The 23139-nt window shown below is 45.0% G+C and overlaps 1 protein-coding gene and 1 long non-coding RNA gene across 15 annotated transcripts in view; one reads left to right on the top strand and one right to left on the bottom strand.

The window, feature by feature from the left end:
- The window catches only part of SPECC1 (sperm antigen with calponin homology and coiled-coil domains 1), a 321163-nt gene that overhangs the window by 99792 nt on the left and 198232 nt on the right, over window positions 1–23139 (bottom strand). For 10 of the 13 annotated variants that reach the window (XM_031967836.1, XM_031967838.1, XM_031967839.1 and 7 more), the window contains 2 exons: window positions 16441–16514; window positions 13449–13627 (listed from right to left, as the gene is read on the bottom strand). In XM_031967836.1, coding sequence (XP_031823696.1) covers window positions 13449–13627; window positions 16441–16514 — 253 coding nt within the window. Of the gene's footprint in view, window positions 1–4330; window positions 5930–8208; window positions 8416–9893; window positions 12712–13448; window positions 13628–16440; window positions 16515–23139 lie in introns of those variants that run through there. The other 3 variants (XR_004234081.1, XM_031967844.1, XM_031967843.1) reach the window with 3 other exon arrangements.
- LOC116423469 lies at window positions 19783–22338 on the top strand. 2 transcript variants are annotated; one of them, XR_004234083.1, is made up of 4 exons: window positions 19783–19819; window positions 19985–20171; window positions 21545–21595; window positions 22106–22338. It is a non-coding gene; the product is annotated as an uncharacterized LOC116423469 (long non-coding RNA). The 2 variants fall into 2 exon arrangements; XR_004234082.1 differs by lacking the exon at window positions 22106–22338 and having other exon boundaries at window positions 21545–22066.

The raw sequence follows: 23139 nt of genomic DNA, 5'->3' as shown, positions 1-23139 counted from the left end.
TATCTACTTATAAATAAGATAGCATTTCTCTTGAGAAGTTCCTTGCGCTGGGCCCAAAATAGCAATTCTATGTATAGATCTGGCCAGCTGTGTCCACCACAATAGTGCTAGACTAAACAAGCCCGTGGGAGGATGCTCTAGGTCTCCAGGTGAGGACGGTTTCCTGCCTAGTTGCAAGCTTCCTGGTACCTTAGCACCAACTGTGCATGGGTCAGCATTGCCCAGTCCTAGAATGTCAAGAGCTGGGAGAGACCTTGGAGATCATCTCATCCAGCTTAATTTTTCAGGGGAGGTAACCGAGGCAAAGCAGCTCGCTTGGGGTCACACAGCTGAGCTGTGGCAGATCCAGAGTCCTGGTCTGCTACCTCCCACTGGGCTGTGTCATGGCATGGAGATAGCAGGATGTGAAATAAAAGCCCAAAGGGAGGACATCCTGCTTGCTTCTGTCAATAAATAGCATTAAATTTGAACGATCTCCTAATAATCTTATCTCCAATGATCCTAACAGCTCCCAAGCTTTAGTGATTTAATTTGTCAGTCCTTACTTCCCTAGCTTTCTGTCTTGTGAATAACTGAATTGGGCACAGAGCTCTCCAAGCAATAAAAAAGCAATCTATGCTAACGCAAATATAGTCCTAGTACAAAACCCCAGATTAAAATAGCTCCATCCCTTGCCCTCCACCCGCCCCACCCCCAGGTCTTTCTTTTGTTTCTTTATTCAATCTATTTAACCCACCAAGCAGTAACTAGATATCTAGAAAAAAGAACCAGAGAATGTTGGATCTGGAAGGAATCTTAGCAGGGAACTGCTAGGTCACCCCCCCCCCCCCCCCCCCCCCCGCCAGCGTACACCCGTTCCCACTCATTTTGGAGATGAGGAAACTATGTCCAGAGAAATGGCAAATGGCTTGACCAAGATCATACTGCTGAGTAGCAAAAATAAGTATTCAAATCTCCCTACTCTATGTGGAGTGTTCTTTTTTAACTATACCAACTTCTCTCTCTGTTGTCTCTTTTTGGCCATCAGTCTATTTCTGTCTCTTTCTCATCTATTTGTCTCTATCTCTTTCTGGTAAGTATCTAATGAACAAGCATGTATTAAGTGCCTATTATTACAAGCATGTATTAAGTGCCTGTATTAAGAGTCAGGAAGACTTGAATTCAAATCTAGTTTGTGTGATCCTGGGCAAGTCACTTCACCCTGTTTTCTCAGTTTTCTCATCTGTAAAATGAGCTGGAGAAGAAAATGGCAAACTGCTCCAGTATCTCTGGAAACTCCAAATGGGGTCATGAACAACAACAACAAAATATCGCGGACTAAGCTCTGAGGAGATAAAAAGGCAAAAGACAGTCCGGTCTTCAAGGAGATCTGCAAGTAGTCCATCTAATGAGTCTAATGAGAGAGAGAACTATGTACAAACAAGATACATGCAAGAGAAGTTGGACTATCTCCGAGGGAAGGTTAAGATTAAGGATTGGGGATGAGGCAGCCAAGGGGCACTAGAGTGGATAGAGCACCAGCTCTGAAGTTCACATGTGGACTCAGATACTTAACACTTAATAGCTGTGTGACCCTGGGCAAGTCACTTACCCTGAACTGCCTCACCAAAAAAAAATTTGAGAAAGGGTTCTTCTGGCAGAAAGTAGGAATTTAGCTGGGACTTGAAGGAAGCTGGAGGGTAAAGATGAGGGTGTGCAGACAATCAAAATAGAAATGTCTGGAGATGGAGCACCAGACATGAGGAATGGGAGGAGGCCCATGTTACTGGACCACAGACTATCTGGAAAGAAAACATTTGCTTGTTAAAGTAAGAAGGAGCTGGTTATAAAAGGCTTTAAAAGCCAACGGAATCAACTTTATATGGTCCTGGCAATATTAGGGCACTGCTAGGGTTTACCGAGTAGGGGGTGACATGGTCTGAGCTGAGTTTTGGAAAGATTGATCTGACAGATGGGGGGAGGATGGGCTGGAATTGGGAAGAGATTGGGAGAGAAGCCAACCATGAGCCTATGGGAACAGTCCAGGGTGAGGTGACAGGGAGTCATACCATCTACTAATAACAATAACAACGAATATTGAAATTGCTCCTTAAAAGTTTTGAAAAGCTCTCAATGTCTAGTAACTCACTGGAATCTCATAATGACTCCGGGAGGCTGGTGCTCCAGGAATCATCATCCCCATTTTGAGGATGAAGAAAAGCCCGGCTGACCCAGCATAATATAAACAACTCATATACATTTTTGAGGCTTGATTTGAACACAGACCCAGACTTCAGCTCCAGCACCTTCTCTCCTTAGAAATGAAAGGACTGATTTCAAGGTCCTCTCTCTTCCTTCAGCAAAAGGACTTGTCGTGAAGATGGGGAGGAAGGCAACCAGAGCAAGTCAGTCACCAATGGGGGGAAGAGAGAGAGATGACTCATGTTTCTATTCCTGACAATATCCAGGGAGGTCTTTAATGGAACTGGCTACTTGTCTTTAACTAATTCACTTAGGGTACTTTTGTGCCGTTTTGAAACACAGGCCATCCCTGGAAGGCAGATGGTTTTTGGAAATCCATCTTAATTCCATTTTCCAGTAATCTAATAAGAAGTAAATTCGGAGTGTATCCACCCCCACACGCACATCCACCATTCTGATGACTTGGTCAAATCTCCTCAATTATCCAAAATTTGCTATTTGTCTTTGGCTCCCAAGTACCCGCCACAATGCCTTGCCCAGAGCAAGCTTACTAAATATTTGTTCAATCAGTGAAGGAATAAGATCTTCCATTGTTTAGAACAATAACAATAACAACAACAACAAAAGAAATCACTTAGATTTAATTTAGAATACCAAAGCTAATATAATTCCTTCCCATGAAATGAGATAAAATCAAAACTGCTGTTCTTGATATCCAGCAGGAATATTTTAGTCTACTCGCTGAAAGACATTCCACTAAGACCATCGGAAAAAGATGGGTTGATTTTTGGGGGCATTAGTGGGAAGAGTTTCTACAAATGGTTTAGCAAACATCTTTTTTAAATCAGTCCTTTGTTTGGAGTAGGGAACTCCTAGCAAGGAACTTCCTCTCTCCAGACAGTTAGGCTGCTTCTCTATAACTTAGGGAGCTGTTAGGGAAACGAACTCTATCTGAGAGAAGATTTGAATCCAGAAGATTTGGATCCAGAACAACAAGGCTGGCTCTCTAACCCTTATACTACACTGTCTCCTTAGATACATTATAGGGTATTTGAAATAAAGTATCCACCAAATTATTCCCTCCGTGCGTATTGCCGTTCCCCAAGAGAATAAAGCAAAGATTTATCATCATGGAACCACAGAACGATCAGTACTTGAGGGGACCTTTACAGAGATCCGGTCCAACTTTCCCAACATATTCTTACATAGGGCCAAACAGCAAGTAGTAGGGCCAGGTTGAGAATTTAGGCCTGATGGAATTAAGATGAACCAAAACTTGAAATGAATAAGTACAGAAAAAAGAAAGCTTAAAAAAATGATTTAAGAGTAGAAGTGGCTTTTTCTGATTCTCAGAATTACAAGCTAACAGAACTGGAAGCCATCTAAATAAACTTGGACCAAAATTCCTTTGGTAACATTGTGGACAAATGGCTGCGCAGCTTTGGCTTGAAGGCTTCCAGTTAGAGGGACCCTGATAGGCCCTGGGAAAACCAGGGGATTTCTGACATTTTAGACTCTGTTCTGCCCACCTCTTGTCTTACAAAAGTAAGCCTCTCAAAACTGATACTCTGTTAAGAGACGCAGGCATTCTTGGCACAGGCAGCATCCCAATCCTGCTTTTGAATTTTAACTAAAACACACTGTTTTAAAATTAACACATATTCTCTGGGAGTCTCATTTTCCCCCCAAAATGAATTAAGCACAAGATCAGTGATTTCTTTACTGCTTTCTTCTTATCCCATTTTATTCTTTGTGCTCTCAGCATCCAGTATATAGTAAGTACTTAATAAATGCTTGCTGATTCTTATTCTCATAAGAGCCTGCTTCTGTTCCATTTATAATTAGCTTCCATCTGAAATCTCCTACAACTTTCCACAATAGTCAAAGAAAACTGACCATTCTACCATCCTTCAGCTTTTCCCCCCTTTTTCTGGAATGCAGCTTGCTGACAGGAGGAAGGAGGGGACCCTGGTAGCCCCAGGCCCAGGCTGCCTCCTTCCCCATGCTTTACTCCCATCCCCTCGTATTTTATAAAAAACCAGAACCACCACAAAAAAACAAATAAACAAACCCTGATGTGTCTACCTTTGAAAACGCCAGGGCTACAGACAAATGGCTAATGATTAAAGGACACTCCAGAGGCTATTTGAAACAGGGCCAGGTTTATTTATCACTTCACTCTATAATTTTCACATATAAAAGGCCAGGAGCAGATACAGACGGTGCAAGGGGACCCACGGGGCGGGGTGTCGATAAGCTGCTCGTTCACGTCCCACGTGAAAGCAGCAGGCAGCCTTCTTGGCACGTGGTCATTCGGAGCATCCTCCTCCTAGGGAGACGGCAAAGCTGCCCGACCCAGAACCTGCAGCTTCTGAAACCTCTCTTTTGATGCCCCAGAGAGATTTTTTTAGTGATTCTCTACTCTCTAGGCTGACACCAGGGAAAGTTTCTTCCACCGTATACTTGCCCTGAGAAAAAGCTATATACACACTCTGACTCCACCTGGTATTATGGCGGGTGGGCAATTACTCTTGCCCCATGCATTGAATAATTAAATGCTGCAAAAAAAAATTAAATAAAAAAAACCCAAACCCAAACAAACCAAACTCTTGTTTGGGAAAGCCTGTTATTGACCAGGTTTCTTTTGGGAGTTGCTGAACTTCCAGATCTTCACCAAGGCACGCATTCTAGGATGCCCCAGAACTTTTGACCAGCCGGTTCAGGACTTGTTCCACTTGGAGTCTGACACTGCCACCTAGTGTAGAGACTGTTAAAAAATAACCCACAGGGGTCCCAGGCAAGCTGGCTCCTTCCATCTGTTTGTTGCCTCTGGCTTTCAGTAGAGGAGCTTAATATGATGAGCTCTTTTCTTCTGTTTGCTCAACTCCATCCTCTGCTGGCCATTTATGGTATCAGCTCTTGCATCCAAGCTAGGATCCATCAGAAAAACTCTTGGAGATCGAATTGGGGCCATCGCTTTTGCACAAGGTGAGTGCGTCTGTGGTGGGGCAGCTCTTTCAGGTAAAAGGGGGGTAGGGCAACTTCCTGGCTAGTCCAGTGCAAGTGTTCACAGTATGGCTTCGTTTTGTTTAAAGTATTGTGAATTTCTAGAACATTCGTGTGAAAATGGAACCGGGGAAAAAATACACACATGTTTCAAAACAAAACAAAATGAACAAATAAAACCCTGGCCGTGGGCTGTCCGCCATGCTAGAATTCCCATGTCACTTTTGCTCTTCTGTGAAGATGAGTGATGGGGAACTGGATGAAATCACAATTCACGAGTCGCTTGGCCATTCTATTCTCGGGATGATCCCGAGACGTCCCAGCCACGGGGTCTTTGGCATTCTTCTTCCACGTGTAACCCCAAGCTCTTGAAACTTTTCACTAGCCTCCTGTGTGCTCCAGGAGGATAATGTATCCAAAGGAATTTCTGTTTTCCTCTCAAAAAGAAAACCTGCTGCATCTTGGGAGAGAAAGGACTGAAGAAAAGGATGAAGGCTGTTAAGGCTGACCGGGGCGGTGACTCCATCCACAATGGGGTGTAACACAAACACACTGCATTCCCACGGTGTGAGACGGTGGGAAATAACTTGGGAAATAATTTGGCTCTTTGTAAAGAAATGCTCTTTTCCTATAAAGATTTCCCCCTTCAGGCAGAAGAGGCTGAAGAGTCCAGTCATGGCAAGAGCAGCTCTTTCTGTCTTTTTCTTGCTCCGGGCTGTGCTAGCTGGCAGAGACCAGGGCACTGTGAAAACAGAAGAAAAAAATGGGAAGGGGAGGGATGGTAAAGGCATCACAAAATGTGAAGAGATCTCAGCTTTACGGCCGCCCCATCAGGGTTAGATTGGAAATAACTTATCTGAGGAAGGGGGGAAAAAAAAAACAAAACCTGTCCCTAAAAGAGAGCCTGATGGAGGCTCTTCCCTGTTGGGTAAACAACCAGCCAACGCCAGAGCCAAGAGCCTTCCCACTGGGTCCCCACCAGTGAACAATGCTGTTGGGAGGGCATGTCCGAGTAGAAGACGTCCATTTAGGCAGAGGTTTGTGTACTTCTGTATTGTCCTGGTGAGGTCTAGAGGGTCTACAGTGGGGGTTCTTAACCTGGGGTCTGTGAGCCTGATTTAATAAAAACACACACACACACGTGTGTGTGCATGTATGCATGTACATATGTATGTGTGTATATGTCTTGTACTTATAGGTGTATATATTCTGTTACATATATAATGTATGACCTGTGGCAGACTTTCTGAGCTCATGTTGGTCTGCTCAGCCACAATCAGACACGTCGTACCTTAGCCCCAGCATAGATATCATTTTGGACCTTTTCAAGAATGAAGGACGACCAATCAATATTATAAATAAGTGTGTGAAGGGTAGTTTATTTTTTTGTAGGCAATCAGGGGTAAGTAAGTGACTTGCTCAGGGTCATCCAGGTATAAGCATCTGAAATCAGATTGGAACTTAGATCCTCCCGACTCCAGGGCTAATTTGGGATCTACTGCACTGCCCCATACCTATTTTTACAAAATAATATATTAAAGATACATGTAACAGAGGAAACCAATTATACTGACATATAGTTAACATATGTGGTAAATATATGCAACAATATAAAAATATATATGACTGCACATGTAAACATATAATTGCATTTCAATATAATTGGCTTTCTTTGTAATCCATATTTTATGCACTGAAAAATATGATTCTGACAAGGGGTCCGGAGGCTTCACCAGACTGACTAACCAAGAGATCCATGACACAGTGAAAGTGTGGGGACCTTTAAGCTATGGAAGCAGGGTAGTTAAGAATTTTTTTCAAAATCACTTTTGTCTGAGATCTATCAAAAGCACTGAGGAATGCTGTTTACAATCCCATTACTGGAGAAATTTGGAATATATGTAGGTGTGGATACAGTTTTATATTTATAGATGTATCTATATACATATCTATCTTCCTAACCATCCATCTATCTATTTACCTATCTTTCTAACTATCCATCTATCTATTCATGCAACTTTCTAGGCATGTTTATCTAACTATCCATCTACTTATTCATCCACCCATCCATCCATCTATCTATCTATCTATTTATTTATTCATGCCTCTATCTACCTTTCTATCTTTCTAACCATCCATCTGTCTATTCATCCATCCTTCTATGCATCTATTTATCTATCTTTCTATCTACCTATTCATCTATCCATCTATTTAGCTATTTATCTACCAATCTTTCTATTCTAATCATCCATTGACTTATTCATCATCCTTCTCTGCATCTATTTAACTTTCTGACTATCCTTCTACTTATTCATCCATCCATCTATCCCAATATTTATCAATCTATTCTTCTTTATTTATCTATCTACCTCCTACCTATCTAACCATCCATTCATCCATCCGTCCATCTGTCTGTCTATCCAAATAATCTTTCCATCTATCTGTGTATCTGCCTGGAGTGAATAGTGGTTTCATTTGTTTGAAGGACTCCCGGAGAGAAACCTCTCTGCCGATGCTCGTGGGGACTTGCCCTCTGCAATTCACCTGCTTGTAGCAATGCGTCAGTGATTTCATTAAGGTAGGGAACTCCAGGGGGAGAGAAACCCCATGGAGACACAGAAGAACTCCCCATCAAGAAGGGAAGTTCCTTAAGAGCAGGGGCTATTTCATTTTGGTCTCTGTGTCCCTGTCGCGTATGAAGTGCACAGGTGTTTAGCAAATGTCTATTGATTGATTATCAGTTGTGGTCTGTGATCTGTGTCAGAGGCAGAAACTGAAATAGAAGGTTAATAGAGAGGAAAAGGGCTTTGCTCCAAGAAATGACAGAGGAAAGAGTGTGTGTGTGTGTGTGTGTGTGTGTGTGTGTGTGTATTAAAATCTCAGTGGCTCATCTGGGTAGTGGCTTCCCAGGGGACCCCAACAAGCACTGGACCTTCTCCATGGGGGAGTCAGAGTATCTATTCCAAAAGCTCCTCCTCAGAGGAATTGGGGCGCGTATCCAAGGCAGGTTCAAGGATTTACCTCCATCTTCCTCGTCTCTCCTTTTTGGCAGCAGGAGAGCTGCCGAAAGCTCGGTCAGACACAACAGCTGCAAGAAAGACACAGAAGGGGCCACACATTGGCGCACACAGACCGGACACCGGGGCTTCGCACAGACGCAGACGGACGAGGTGGAAGCTTTAGTTTCGGGAGAGTTCGCGTGTCGTGTACTGTCTCCCAGGCTGCGTACTTGAGAAGTGACAAAAGAAGGAAATGTACAGAAAAAAAGAAAGAGAAGGAAAGAAAGAAACAGGATCCATGGGGTGGGCCACGCTTCTTGTTTTGAATTACGGGCTTTTTTTTTTTTAAACGACCTACTCAATTGAGAGGATTGTGATTTATGTGATGGTTGGTTTTGCATAACTTTTCTTCTTCCCTTTGTTACAAGGGAAGGATGGCAGGGGTTGGGAAGAAGAGGGGCATATTTGGAAATAACTCACTCTGATAGAAAAACAGAAGGCATCCATAAAAACCTTTAAAATGAAACTATAGGCAGCAAAAATAAATAAAATATTGGTAAATGATTATTTTTTAAAATTCATTCATACTGCTAGGGAAAAAAAAGCATACGTCTTTAACATAATTATCTCCCCTGACATCCCTTCTTTGATACAAATATGATACCATACGAGAACGATGCACATGCATGAGCCTAGAAAAAGTGATGCTCGATCATCTGGATGACTGAAATACATCTTAAATGCTACCATGCTTTTGGAATGGGTACACATGTTGTCATTCAGTCATTTTTTCAATTGGGTATAATTCTTTGTGATTTGATTTGGGGTTTTCTTGGCTGAGATATGGTAATGGTTTGCCATTTCCTTTTCCAGATGAGGAAACTGAGGCAACAGGATTAAGTGACTTACTCAGGGTCACACAGCTAGGAAGTATCTAAGGTTGACTTTGAACTCATGAAGAAGCATCTTCTTGATTTCAGCCTGGCACTCTATCCACTGTAGTACCCAGTTTCCTTCTGTTAGTTTCCCTAACATATGTTAGCCCACGTTTAAAGACAAATCTTTTGGGGGACTTATTGGAATTCACGGCAAGGTTCTTAATCTGGGGTCTTGGTTATTAAAAAATATGTTGATAACCATTTCAGAATAATGGTGACTCTGGGTTTTCTTTGATGTTCGACATGATTTTGTGCAGAAGCCTACAAGCTTCATCTCACTGCCTTCCCAAGGGCCCCCATGACACATAAACAGTATTAAAGAACTCCTCCTGCTTTTATATGGAGATAAGTCAGGTATTTAAATGCTTAAAGGAAGGTTGGTTTGTTTTTCCTTTCTACATCTTTTTGCTGTTTCAAATTAGGATAAACTATGATAGAAAAGTTCAAAAATTTAACCCCTCCATATGTTCTAGATGATTTGGGGGTTCTGAGAGTGAGCAAGATGGGCTGGCCAGATTTTCTGTTGGGTCAAGGTAAAGGAGCATTCATTAATAAGGTTGTCTAAACAAGGGGGGAAGGTTGAGGGAGTACACAGGAAGCCAGCAGTACCAATCTGACCTTTGTGGCCAGAAACCATCTTGGCAGCTGAAATTTCCTCCCCCCCCCCCCCCACCGCCCCCATCCTCCAGAAAATCACATTAAATAAAGTGGTTTTAGAGCATCAGCCCTAAAGTCAGAAGGACCCGAGTTCAAATCTGGCCTCAGATACTTCTGGGCAAGTCACTTAACCCCAATTGCCTCAGCAAAAAAAGAAAGAAAGAAAGTGGTTTGGTCAAATGACATCTGGAACCAAAGAACCATTACTAGGAGAGAAGGTGAAGCTAGTGGTATGGATGACAAGTAGAATGAAAGGGGAGTATGGGGGGGTCACCATGCCATGAAAAGGAGATGAGATACTTTGGTTTGCTGGAGTACTCAGGGGAGAAAAAATCAGGGTGTAGGGAACTGCCTCAGTCTACCCACCTGCTAGCTTCCTTCCTATAATCCTGGAGAGTTAGGAGCTATCCCTGGGATTTCACTGGCAGAGAACACTCCTACAACCAATGCAAGTCAAGACTTCCTCTGCAAATTTATCATCTCAGAAATTTTCCTGGGGGTATTAAACTCCTAAGTAAGTCACTCTTCATGGGTCAGAGGTGCATCTTGACACTGGGTCTTCCTGAGATATGAGGAGCTGGGTGTGCCATATTATCTTAATCATAATAATTTATTTTTGCCAAACCTCAGTTGCTTTTACCTTGCTAAAAATCCCCTAAATATGGTTGACAGCACCCTTGAAATTCAGTGCCTTTGGGTCAAGTCCCAGTTGCCGTATCCTAGTTACTACTGCTTTGCCACTGAAGTACCAGTGGTTTTAGTGGATTATTTTAAGCTACTGAGCAAGAAATGCTAATTTTCACCCAGACCCAGAGATTTCAGCCACACCTCTGCTTCGCTATGTGGTCCCGACACTCCCCAAAGAGGTCCCTTTTGCAAAATTGCAAATTGAATGAGACAGTCGCTGGTTTTTTCTTGGGGCGCCTTCCTGGAGGTCCTTACCTTTCTTTCAGAGGCTGTGCTTGGAAGAATTCACCAGGACCTTTTCTGTGAGTTTCCTGGCTGTGGCTGAACCAAGAATGATTCATTATGCCTCCCTGCACAAAGACTACAATTCAGGGTTCCAGCCAAGAATTCATTTAGCCAGAGTGGAAATGCTAAAGTAGCTGCATGGGGGTCCCGGGGGACCACGCTGGGCTCCGCTTCTTGCTCCCGTGGTGCATTCAGGAAGCGGCCGAGCCATTGTTAGCCTCCAAGGAGCAGCCACCTCTTGGGAGGAGGGCATTTTGCCAAGGAAGCTTGCCATCAGACAGGAAACCATCGCTGGGAAGCATTGTCTGATGCTCTGCCAAGAGCGGGGCCCGTCAACGCAACGAGACGCATGGGGACGCGGGGAGGCTCAAATGGAGTTCAGTAACGTGTCACACTCGAGAGGGGGGCCTGGCCCTGAAACTGGGGGCTGGAGGAGGGGGCCGAACTTCCACATATAGGAATTAGACAGCCTTGAGAGGGCTGCAAGGAAAGCATCCTGTTTTAAACAATGGTCGTGAGGCTGAAGGTTTAGGGAGGCCTAAATTAAGTGCTAAAATGTACACTTGTATTTAAAGATCCATATTTCACTGCAATTTTCAGGTTCTATTCATGGATTCCAGCCTGTTTCCTATAGATTATGCTACAAATGAAGTTCTCTCCAAATGATCTCTTGGGCTTTCTCTACCTCCAAGATTAATTTGTTACCATTTCCTCCAGCTGCTAGAACTTTCCCTCTCAAAATCACTTTGCACTTATTAGACATATACATGCATATTCATGCACACACATATATGTATTTGTGTATGTGTCCATAGACACTTGTGTGTACATGTTAATACGGAGATAACAAAGCATCTTCTCCCTGAAAGAGCTAAGCCCCCCTGAGGGCAGCCCCTATTATTTCATTTTTGCCCTCGTCTCTCCAGCACCTTGCACCTAGTAGGTGGCTCATAATTGCTTGTCGGGTGGCTGATTAAATATGACTAAGCATTGGAAGTTAGACCTTTGGGTTCTATTTAAAAAACAGAGTAAGGAAGCAAGACAGACAGACAAGGAGACAGAGAGGCAGACATATAAAAGCCAACACAGATCGGCCCCATCACTAACAGCTCGTCGGGGGATACGATCTGGCTCTGTGAGCGCCAAGACTTCTCTTGGGGCTTAAGAAGGGGGTCCTGTGCGTCTGTTCCAGTAGAGTGGATCTCCCCTGAAGAGAGGGACTGCTTGAGTTATATTTTTGCACCTCCTGGGCCTGGCATGGACCACGGCACTTCATAGCTACTTATTAAATTATAAGGCCAGACGCCTACTTTTTTTTATTCCTCCATTTCATCTTAATCCTTTCTGGAATCATAGACTCAACGGTAGAGTTGGAAAACTGGGATAATGAGGGGCTAATTAACTTAGACCTCAAAACCTTTAAGGGTTGTTATTCCATTCTCTAAAGTCTCCAAAAGTCATGAAAATGGGAATTGGAGTTCCTAAGATCACAGATTTAGGGCCAGACGTGATCTCAAGAGATCATTCTAATCCAAGCCCCGCATTTACCACATAAGGAAATCGAGGCCCATTGTCTGCCTTCGGGGTCTCCCCACTGCTTTCTGTTGCATCCCCAATAAACCCCTGCTTTGGACTGTGCCAGTGATAAGAAGGAGCCAAATCCTGCAGCCTGTTTTCTAGGCCAAACGACCACCAGGCATCTGAACCTTGAAAAAGAATGACTACGAGTAATTTCCTGAGCTTGAGGACCCCAAAGTAATAACATTTATTCCTGACCATAAAAAGGAAAACTCTTAAGATTTTATTAGTCCCGTGGTGAGTGCAAAATAATGTAGTAAGGAGCTTTTATTTTTAACACGGTCATCAGTGTCCATCTGCTCTCTCTCGAACCATTTCCAGCTGCCTCTCTTTCCCTCTTGGATGCAAGAGTTTATGGGATGGAGTAGGCGCAGTCTCTCCTGCTCAAAGACACGAGGATAGCGAGATGAAGCCCTGGCTACGATCCCTCCCTAAGTCATCATTTCCTTGAGTTACAAATAATGTTGATTTCTTCACTGGAGCATCTCCTGAGGAGGAACTCCCTCTTCTAATGCTGAGTAAATGGACCTTCTCTGAGATGGGGGCTTTGAGACTACCCAGAACACTGAAGGCTTAAATGATTTGCCCGGGATCACACAGCCAAGGGGAGGACTCTTTCTGGCTCCAAAGTTAGCTTAATCAACTATAAACAATCAATTTTTTCCATGGTCTCTTTTTTTATTTTTTTAATGGAATAGGTCACTTTAAAAGGCCTCATACTGATTCTAGAAAATGAGTGTGACCCAAGGGAGGAAGGATGAACCGTTCTACCAGACAATGATCCTGCCTCAGAACCAATCCCGTCTTCCTGCCAGGGCAGAGCCAGAACATGGCGGACTACCGGATCCTATAGCATCCTCCCCTAGAGTTACGGGCCGAGGACTACGGCTGTCCTCCATCCCAGGGAGCTGTTCTCGGCTAGATCCCTCGTGGGCGCCTTGGAGCTGTGAGGGCCCTAGGGGGCTGGCGGAGACCCCCCCAGAAAGAGACAGAGAACATTTCACAGAGAGCGACACAGAGCCTCCCGAGCCACACGCACATCTGCAAGGCTGGCGATGGAGCCTGGGCTGCGTGTGTGTTAGCGCTCCTGGAGCCAGAGCCCTGGGCACAGACCAACCTGCTGTTCCCCTGCACAGCCCCCAACTCCTTCTGCAGCTTCGCGTTCTTCTCCTCTTCTTCCAGCAGCTTTCGCTTGACCGAACGGAGCTCCTGCTGCGCCTCGCACTTGATATCGTTGGCCACCACCACGGCCGTCTGGAGGTCCGCTTGGAAACGCCTCCATTCTTCTGTCTCCTCCTGTGGAGGGGAGAGGGGGACTATCAGGCATCTGCTGGGGGGGAACTGCCCCCGCCCTCCCAGGTGCCGGACTAACACAAGATCCAGAGCCAGGGAGAACATCCAGGGTGGCCCTCTCATTGGGCAGTGAGGGAAACAGTCCTGAGACAGCAGGGAACCCGGGGAGAACATCCAGGGAGAACAACCAGGCTGTCCCTCTTAGTGGGCAGCAAGGGAAACAGTCCTGAGACAGAAGGGAAATCCAGGGGTCAACCCCCTTATTGAACAGAAGAGGAAAATGAGATCCAAACACTAGTGACTTCACATAAGTGATAGGATCTTAATTTTAGAGCTGGAAGAGAACTCATAGAGAGAAAATTAAGTCTTTTTTCTTCCTGAAAGTTACTTGGACAATTTCTTGGGATGGCTTTTTAAGGAGGCTAATAAGACTTTTTTTAGGAGCCAGGTGGAACTTTTATGTAAATTAAACATCCATACAATAGATAGCTTTTCATGAAGAAATTAAACATGTTCCCAAAGACTTGCTCAAGTTTCCAGAACTCTTTATCACATCATTGACTTCCATTTCTTAGAAAAACCTTCTGTTATTATTGTACGTAATATGCAATTATTGAATTACAGTGCCCACTCTTAGAACAAGATGCCAAAAAACCCACCTCTTTTCATTCTTTCTTTCTTTTCTTTTTTTGGTGCAGAGATCTGGGACTATGGGTGTGGAGAATGGCAAATGCTATTTGCCTTGGTTTTAATATTTTAATAGTTTTTATATTTTTCATAGTTTTAATATTAATTAACAATTAGTCAATATTTGACAAATATTAGTCAATAGTTCTTATTGAATTGCATTCTTTGTCTTTTTTCCTTTTTTATTCTTTGTTACAAAAGACAACTCACTGGGTAGAGGAGTAAAATGAGGTGAATGTGGCAGTACAGGGGATAAAAAACAAAGAATATCAATAGAAAGTTAACTATTTTAAACAAGGTTCTCCCACCCCCACCCTCAAAAGAAATTTTTTTGGGGGAAAAAAATAAGCCTTCAGCAAACAACTCCTTGGCGTGTTATCTGAAGTGAACTCCCTGATCCCTTCCCTACTTTACCTTTGTGCTCACTGATGCCTTCTCAACTAATTGTTCTGCTCTCTGAATCCCTTATGCAGATACATAAATAATTAGGCTAAGCTTGGAGGAGGCCAGCACCCAGCACCCAGCACCCAGCACCCAGCCCAGCTCAACCTGGGAAGATTTCCTACAGATTCCCACATAGAATTTCAGCCTAAATTTGAGTAATCACTAATTCTGGTTAGATTCAGTTTCACCTATTATTAAGTGCCCATGGCATACAAAGTCCTATGTTTCAGCTGGGAAGCTGAGGAGGAGGAGGAGCCCCGGAGCTGGGAGGGACCTCACTTGACAGCTGAGGAAGTTGTGTGTGGTCACCCAGGGAGGACGTGTCAGGGCAGGCTTGAAGCTCGGTCCTCCACCTACAAACACTCTCTCCCTTGGCGTCACATTGCTTAGTCTTAGGGAAAAAAAGGCCAAGTTCTGTTTTCGAGACACGGGGCCATCTCTATGGAAATGACACACAAGGATGACTTCCTTTGGGCCATCTTCTGTAGTCTATCAGTAGGAAGCACTTTCCCATTGAAGAGAATTCTAATCCTACTATAAAAACAGAATTCTTTTCTTCTCCTCCCAGCAAAGCCCCAGAAACCACCCACCCAAAGGCCCATTTCAGCTCTCTATCTTATCGCTCTCTTCCCCTTTTCCCTCCCAGCCACAGAGATGCGGGGTCATTAGACAGAGTCTGGGTCCTTCCTCCGGGCTCTGACATTAACTGGCTGTGTGAGATTAGGAGATTCCCTCAAATGAGGAAAAGAAATGCTCAAGTCTCCTCCAGTTTTAGCCCATTTAAGTCTGGATCTTTCTATCTTCTCTGGGGATTTCAACCATGGGACCTCCTCTGGGAGCCTTCTTTCCCTTCTTTCTCTTGCTCTCCAGCTCATAGGTGGACTCCCTTCACTCAACTTTAGAACTTGCAGAGATGAATTTCTAATACCTTCCCCCAAATAGGTGTCTTTTTGTATCTTCTACGGTGTTATTGCTCTTCTTGTGATTTAGGAGCTCTTGGGAGTGTTTCTCCCCTACTCCCACCCCCTGAATTACTGCAGGTTAACAGAGAGACAGCCAATGGCTCAGCAGATAGAGGGGAGCAGAGCTGAAGTCGGGAGGAGCAGAGTTCAAGTCTGGTCTCGGACATTTACTAGCTGTGTGACCACCTTGTTTGCAAACTATTCCAGCATCTTTGCCCAGAAAACCCCAGTGGGGTCACAAAGAATCAGATATGACTGAACAGCCACAAATATGGAGGCAACCACACCCTGTCCATTCAGAAAAAGCATATCCTAAAACATGTAGACATCCCAAAGCCTCCATGGGTCACCAGTCCGTCAACCTCCCTCAGGACCAGTTGGACTTGCTGAGGCTCTGAAGGTGACATCTTAGGAGAAAGAAGTAAGCATAAGGAGAGGACCTCTGATATATCACTGATCCAGGGAACCCAATGATCACAAACGCCATCTGTGACTGGAGGGCTACATCTCTTCTGCCATTTATAGTCTTAGAGTAAGTGTCAGAGGCAGACCTTGAACCCGGGCCCTCCTGGTTCTTCTCCACTACTGTCCCTATGAGAAGCAAGGGAAAGCTCAGGAGGAGAGTGTGACTCGGGGTAACCCTAAAGCATATTTCCCAGGGCCCAGCATGAGCTCCCTAAGGCAGATATGGGATCTACATCCTGGGCCCGCAGTCCTACTCACCTTTATCTGCTTCGTAAGAGCCTTGAGCTGCCGCTCCAGGTCCAGCTTCTGTTCCTCAAGCTTCATCACGTTATCTAGAGAGAAGATAAGACTGTTGTGAGACACTCTTGATTTAGACCAACAGGTTCCAACTGACCAAGGATGTCACTGCAAATTCTTACACTCTCCCAAAATGGCTTTTGATTGGGGGAAAGACAGTCCTTCTATACAAAATGTGGGCAAGAGAAGGGTCAGAAAAGGCTTTGAAGATTATCCATTGGTCCCTGGAGAAGATGCAAGCAAATATAAGGCTTTCCATCCATTTAAAGGGATCCCATCCAAGGGCTGGGGATACAAAGAAAAAAAACCAGCCCCTCCCTCAAGGAGCTGACATTTTAATGGGAGAAATAACCTGTAACCAGCTAGGTGCACATAGGACAGAGAGGAAATGGAAAGTACCCTCGGAAGGGAATGAAGATCGGGGAAGGACTCCTGTAGAACATGGGGCTTGAGCTGAGTCTGGAAGGAAGCCAGGAAATCTAAGGAACGGAGATGTGGAAGGGAGAGCATTTTGGGCATGGCAATAGTCAGGAAAAAGTATACGGATCATTATGTGCGATATGGGAGAGGGTAATGAGCATGGGGCTTGGAAGCAACAAAAGAGAGCAATTTATATTTCATCCGAACCCACTGGAGTTGCCCGAGTAAAAGGGAGACATTCAGACCTAAACTTTTGGAAAATTTCATTAGCCAAGAAACATGGCAGCCGTGCGCCCAACTGGGAAACAATATTCTAGCTACCCCAGGACTAACTTGCCATTGTCCCAATAGTCCATTTGTGCCTAATAATTAATAATAATAATATTGTGCTTTAAGTTTACAAAGAATTTTGCATATATTAACTCATTTGAACTTCAATAGCCTTGTGAGACAAGGACTATAGTTATTCCCATTTTAAGAGGAGGAAGCTGAAGCAGGGAGACATGCCCAGGGTCACTGAGGCAGCATTTGAACTTGGACCTTCCTGACTCAAAGTTTAGGGCTCTAATAATTGGCACATTTATGGAGGGCTTTTAAGATTTGCAAAGCACTTTACATATATTATCTCAGTTTATCCTCACAACCATCCTGAGAGGTAGAAAAGGGCTATTATTATTATTCCCACAACAAGAGATACTTTTTTTTTTCTTCTTAAAGATCTGAGCAAGCAGCAGCGTATGGTAGGAAGAATACAAAATGATGGCTTGGAGATGTGGTTCTGGCCCTAGCTCTGGTCTGGTGATAACTTGAAATGTTGCCCAGAATACATCCCTCTATTTGGGACTCTGATAAATGACACTAAATTAAGTGATCTCCAGGGCCTCTTTCCATCTCTACCAAAGGGCCTGTTGCTGACTTCCAACCATCTACAATCATACAAATGCATGGATTTAAAGATGCACACTTAATTCAACAAGCATTGCTTTAGCTCTTTCTGCCTGTTGGACAGAATTTTAGACTGGGAGACCGTGTCTATCTTCAAGGACTTTTGTGTTGCATTTCTTCTCTTAATGAGTCTTCTTGCCTGCAGTTCTTCCCCTCTCTAATGTATCTGCTAATCGGCTGCTAAAGTGAGTTTCCTAAAGTGTGAGTCACTCTCCTATTCCACAAACTGCAGTGGCTCCCTATTGCTTCTAAGAACAAATACAAACCATTATGTCTGTCATTTAAAGCCTTTTACAAGCTACCTTTTGAGAAATTTTCATCCTCCTGCGGAGACAGAGTATTAAAAGTAGGTTTAATAAAGGTAAATGGGAGGCCCACCAGACCAGACGATCTCTCGACATGAATGTTTAAGAAGGTTCCTTATATGGGAGAAGGCTAGACAAAGGGATTTCTAAAGTCTCATTCAACTTAGAATCCAAGATTCTAATCGGAGACAATCAGACACAGGGAGGAAAAAGCTCCGGCCTTCTTCTGTCCCCTCCCTAATACTCTATCTCCTCTTTCCATGCCTTTGCTCTGTTTCTTATGCCTTCACCCCTTAAAACCTCCCTATCTTTCAAAGCTCAGCTCAAGCATCACCTTCCAGACTTTCCAGACAGTCCCCCACTCCAGCAGCCTCTCACCTTTCCCCCATTGCAAGTTCTCAGGGCCCCAGGAACCCCCCCAAAAATGGGTGCTGATGTGAAGTGGTAAAGGCCCACTCTGTACTCCCAGCTGGGAGTCCCCTGTGGCAGCAGCACCACTAGGGCCGCGTATCGACATTTCAATCATTTCTGACTCTTTATGACCCCACTGGAGTCTTCTCAGCAAGGACACTAGAGTGGCTGCCATTTCCTCATCTAACTCATTGTACGAGTGAAGAAACTGAGACAAAGAGATCAAAACTAATTTTTTAAAAGTACCATCCACCTACTCACATATCAACGGAGAAAACTGCAATTTAACATGATCGTTCTATTATATTGTTTTAAATTTTGTTAACTCTTTCCTCCTTGTGCTTTAAGACTCTGGGCAACAGACGAGTGTGTTACAAGCCACATGCAGTCTGGTCCAGCTTTTGGCAGTTCTGCCCAACACAGATAAAATCATACATCCGATCCCCTAAAAAAGTCACATTTGTGACACTTTACATAGAAACATGTTTTCTCTCAGTGGAAAGTAAGCTTCTTGAGGGAAGGGGCTCTATCATTTTTATCTTTGTACCTCTGGTCCCTAGCACAATACTTGGTATACAGTAAGTGCTTAATAAATGTTTGCTCTTTGCATATAGCCGCCCTGAAGTAATTGCCCGTTCATAAAAGCTTGGCTGGTCCTTTCAACACCCATGGAATCTTTTCTAGACCTTCCCCGCTGGATCCTTCTAGTTCCCCACTTATAGAATGGGGTACTCGATAGCCAATTGCCAGCATCTCCCTTCTTGTGACATCACAGATGGGAAAACAATTGGACATTCCTTCCTGAGAAGCCCCAGTGCCCCAGAAGCCCCCTTTCTCCCACATCACTGAGCGGCCTAGTCTCCTCGCCGCCGGGGGAGGCAGGAGCCTGGAGGACCCGGGCCCGCCAAGTCCCCCGGCACTGCGCTTCCTGCTGCCACTCCCGAAGCCTCTCAGCCCGGCAGCCCCAGGATCCTGGCTCCGCTCCCTCGGCCTGGGAATACCTGGCCATTCGGCCCTTGGTTGGCTTTGTGTGCACTTTCCTTGGCTCCAAGAGACATCAGATGAGGCAAAATGTCTTTTCTTGTGGTGTTAAAAAAAAAACCCACATAATAATGGCCCATTTCTTCTTCACATCACTGAAGCACAGAATTGCAGCTTTAGAGTGTGGATCAAAAAGAGATGGGTCAAAAAAATTTGTCTTTTTACAGATGAGGAAACTGAGGCCGAGGAGTCGAGACTTGCACAGGATCACACAACCAGTAAGTATCTGTGGCTGATTTGAATTCAGGTCTTCCTGAAGCTAGGTCCGCTCTGTCTGCCGTCCTCCCTCGATGCTCTGACATGAGGCAGATGGTGGCTCTGTGGCTCCGGTCCTACAGTTCTTCCTCTCTCCTTCCTCTTCCCCTTTTTGTTTTCTTTTTCAGCTTATTCTGCTCCTCCCTTTGTGACTGTGGCCAAATGGGGCCCGGGCTCCTAGAGGCAGCTCGCTCCTTCGGGGACCCGGGACCTGGATGCCCAGGGAAGAGCGCTTCTGTGCAGGTGTACCTGAGACTCTGGCTTCCAGCCTCTGGTTCCTCCATCATACAAGGGAATCCTCAGCAATGATCCAAGGTTAAGATATAGGGAGACCCTGGAGCCCTGACCCCTAAAGTGTGAATGACTACAGAGAGGATGAGTTTTGTCATTTAGGACTTTAATTTCCTGGTCTCCTCTTCAAAAGTGAAATCAGTGGTCCTCTCTGAACTCCAGACTCTCTCGATCTCTCCCCTACCCCCAATTATTGTGATTACTTTTTTGTACAAGTACTTTTGTGTCACTACTAGGGAGGTAGGGGAGGAGTTCTTTCTCTACAGAGATTGGGAGGGTGGAAAATGATGCTTTTTCTTTTGCCAGGAAACAATAATAGCCGATATTTATAGCATGTCCACTCTGTGCCAAGTACTTAACAATTATTATCTCTGCACAATAATCTTGGGAGACAGGTACTCTCATTATGCCCATTTAACAGAAGAGGAAACTGAGACAACCACAATCACAAAGCTAGTAAGTGTTCAAGGCCACATTCCAACTCGGGTTCCTTGACTGCAGCCTGAGTATTCTAACCACTGCACCACCTTGCTGCTCCTACAACAAAAGAAGGCAGTAGCCAGGACTTGCTAGGAGCAAAGGTAAGGAAAGCCTGCTTTTTATCTGAGAGAGTTTTAAGAAATTAGTTTAGTTGTTGCATCTTTTTACAGACTCTGTGACCCCTTTTGGGAGGGTCTTGGTGGAAATACTGGAGCAGGGGGAAGCTGCAGTGGTTAGAGCACCAGCCCTGAAGTCAGGAGGATCTGAGTTCAAATCTGACCTCAGACACTTAACACTTCCTGTCTGTGTGACCTGGGCAAGTCACTTAACCCCAATTGCCTCAGCAAAAAAAAATGCTGGAGCAATTTGCCATTTACAGATCAGGAAACTGAGGCAGTCCAGTAAGTGTCTGAGGCTAGATTTGAATTCAGCAATTCCAGATTCCAAATTAATGGCTGCATAAAGGCAATTTCTGATGGTGACTTTAAAGGCCGCGAGCTTATTTGAAAGAGTAGAGGAGTGTGTGTATGAACAAGGATTTAAACAAACAAACTAAGCGCCTTCTCCTTGAAAGCAACGAGTTACAAAACCAGCTCGTCTCCAAATCCACATCCCCCCGATTTACAATGGAAGCTCCCATTTCAAGATTAAATAAGTTTTTGTCCGGCTGCTCTGTTCCCTGAATTGCACTTGCTGATGTACAAGGGCCCTTTTGGCTTTGGTTTAACTCTGTGGCTGTATTTGGGGTTTTCTAAGCAAAGAGAGTGGAGCGATTGGCCATTTCCTTCTCCAGCTAATTTTACAGAGGAGGAAACTGAGGCAGGTGGGGTGCTGTGAAGGCCCAGGGCCTGCACTATGGCACCACCTAGTTGTGATCTTGGCTCCATATCCTGAGGGGGCCACTATTATTTCTGCAGGCTGGCTGAGCGGGAGGAAGCCTGGAATTACTGATAATAAGGACTGCGCAGGTGAGTAACCTCCCGTGGACACCGGCTGTTTGCTTTCTGAGTCTGCCGGGGACGGCGGCTCTGAGGGCTCCTGGGGATTCAGACTCAGTCCTGGCTAAGTGACCTAAGAAAAGGGATGTTAGCTGCTACTCATGCAGCCCCGGGATGAGGGGACATCCCTTCCCTGCCTCCTTCCCCTGGCGGAGGGCAGGCCTACCTCTGCCTGCTGTGCCCCTCCAGAGTGAAGAGCCATCCCTAGGGATAAAGAAGCCTGGGAGAAACTGAGCAGAAGGCAGTGAGGGACTTAAAGGGAACGGAGCAAGCATCTCTAAGTCCCGAGGTGGGGAGGTAAGGGATGCAGCTGCTGGGGGGCCAGTGTGCGCCAAGGAGGGGAGCCTGCCTCTGGAGCCATGTTTAAGGGACGTGTCCACAAATGAACAGCAGTGAGGAGATGAGAAATATTCTTTCCCCCTCAGAATGATAGGCTCATCCCTCAAAATGGTTTTTCTAGCCCTCCTTCTCTATACCTAGGCAGTTAATTAAAGAGAGGGGGATGAACTCCAGCCTCCCCAAGGAACATGAAAGCTTTGAATGGTGGGAACTCCTGATTTGGAGACATACTTCTAGCTATCTCACCACTGAGAGGTACTGAGAGGTAAGCACGGCCTGGATCTACCAAATCTGACCGATGCTCCTTGCTCTGTGACCCACGGCAAATGATTGAACTTCTTAGTGCTCCAGGCAATTCTGTAAGACCAGTTTCAGAGAAGGCGCCAACCTGCCTTAGGAGAGCGAGCGCCCTACAATCACAGGTCCACTCCCTATTCTACGATGCAGTTAACTTAATAAACAAGGTTAGTTTAATTAGCCCTGTGGCTGTGGGGAGGAGTTTAATTGACCTTGTTGCTGGGGGGAGGCTCTGGGCCTCCTTTCATTTTTGACTTGGAAGCCTCGGTTGTCACAAGCTGCTTCTGTTCTAAGCACACGCCTTCTGTAGCATCCCTTCTTTTTCTGGAAATCATTCAGGTTGGAATTGAGAGTAGGTCTTGCCAGCCCATCTCCAGCATCCCCTGTGTGACACCAGAAATGGGGAACAAAGCAGGACCAATCCCTCCCTATAAAATCCCCAGCCTTGACCTGAATCACCGAGCTGTCCTCATTTGGGAATGATACAGGACTCAAGGACTCATTGGGCACAATCGGAATCTACCAAGCCCAAAGGTAGACGGCTACTCAGGAGAACCACTGCTGATTGCCACAGCCTTGGGGACCCGGCACCATGCCTGTCCAACCTTCAGATCCCTTGTCCTCAATGCTCCCTGTCAATTGTCCCTAGTTCAGTAAATTCCATCTGGGGCAGTGACTGTCTTTGGTGTAAGCTCCTTTAAAACCCTAAACAGATTCAACAGACTGGAAGAAGCCTCCCTTCATGCTTCTAGAACTCCTCAGAGGCCCGTTATGAGATGCTGTGATGATGGGAAGCCCTAGCAGCATGGGTTAGTGGAGAGAGTCCTACTGCTGAACTCCAGGGAAGCCACTTAGCCACCCCCTGGGGCTCCACTCAC

This window comes from Sarcophilus harrisii, chromosome 4 (assembly GCF_902635505.1).
Source record: "Sarcophilus harrisii chromosome 4, mSarHar1.11, whole genome shotgun sequence".
Classification (NCBI taxonomy): domain Eukaryota; kingdom Metazoa; phylum Chordata; class Mammalia; order Dasyuromorphia; family Dasyuridae; genus Sarcophilus; species Sarcophilus harrisii.
This window is presented reverse-complemented; position numbering and strand designations above follow the sequence as displayed.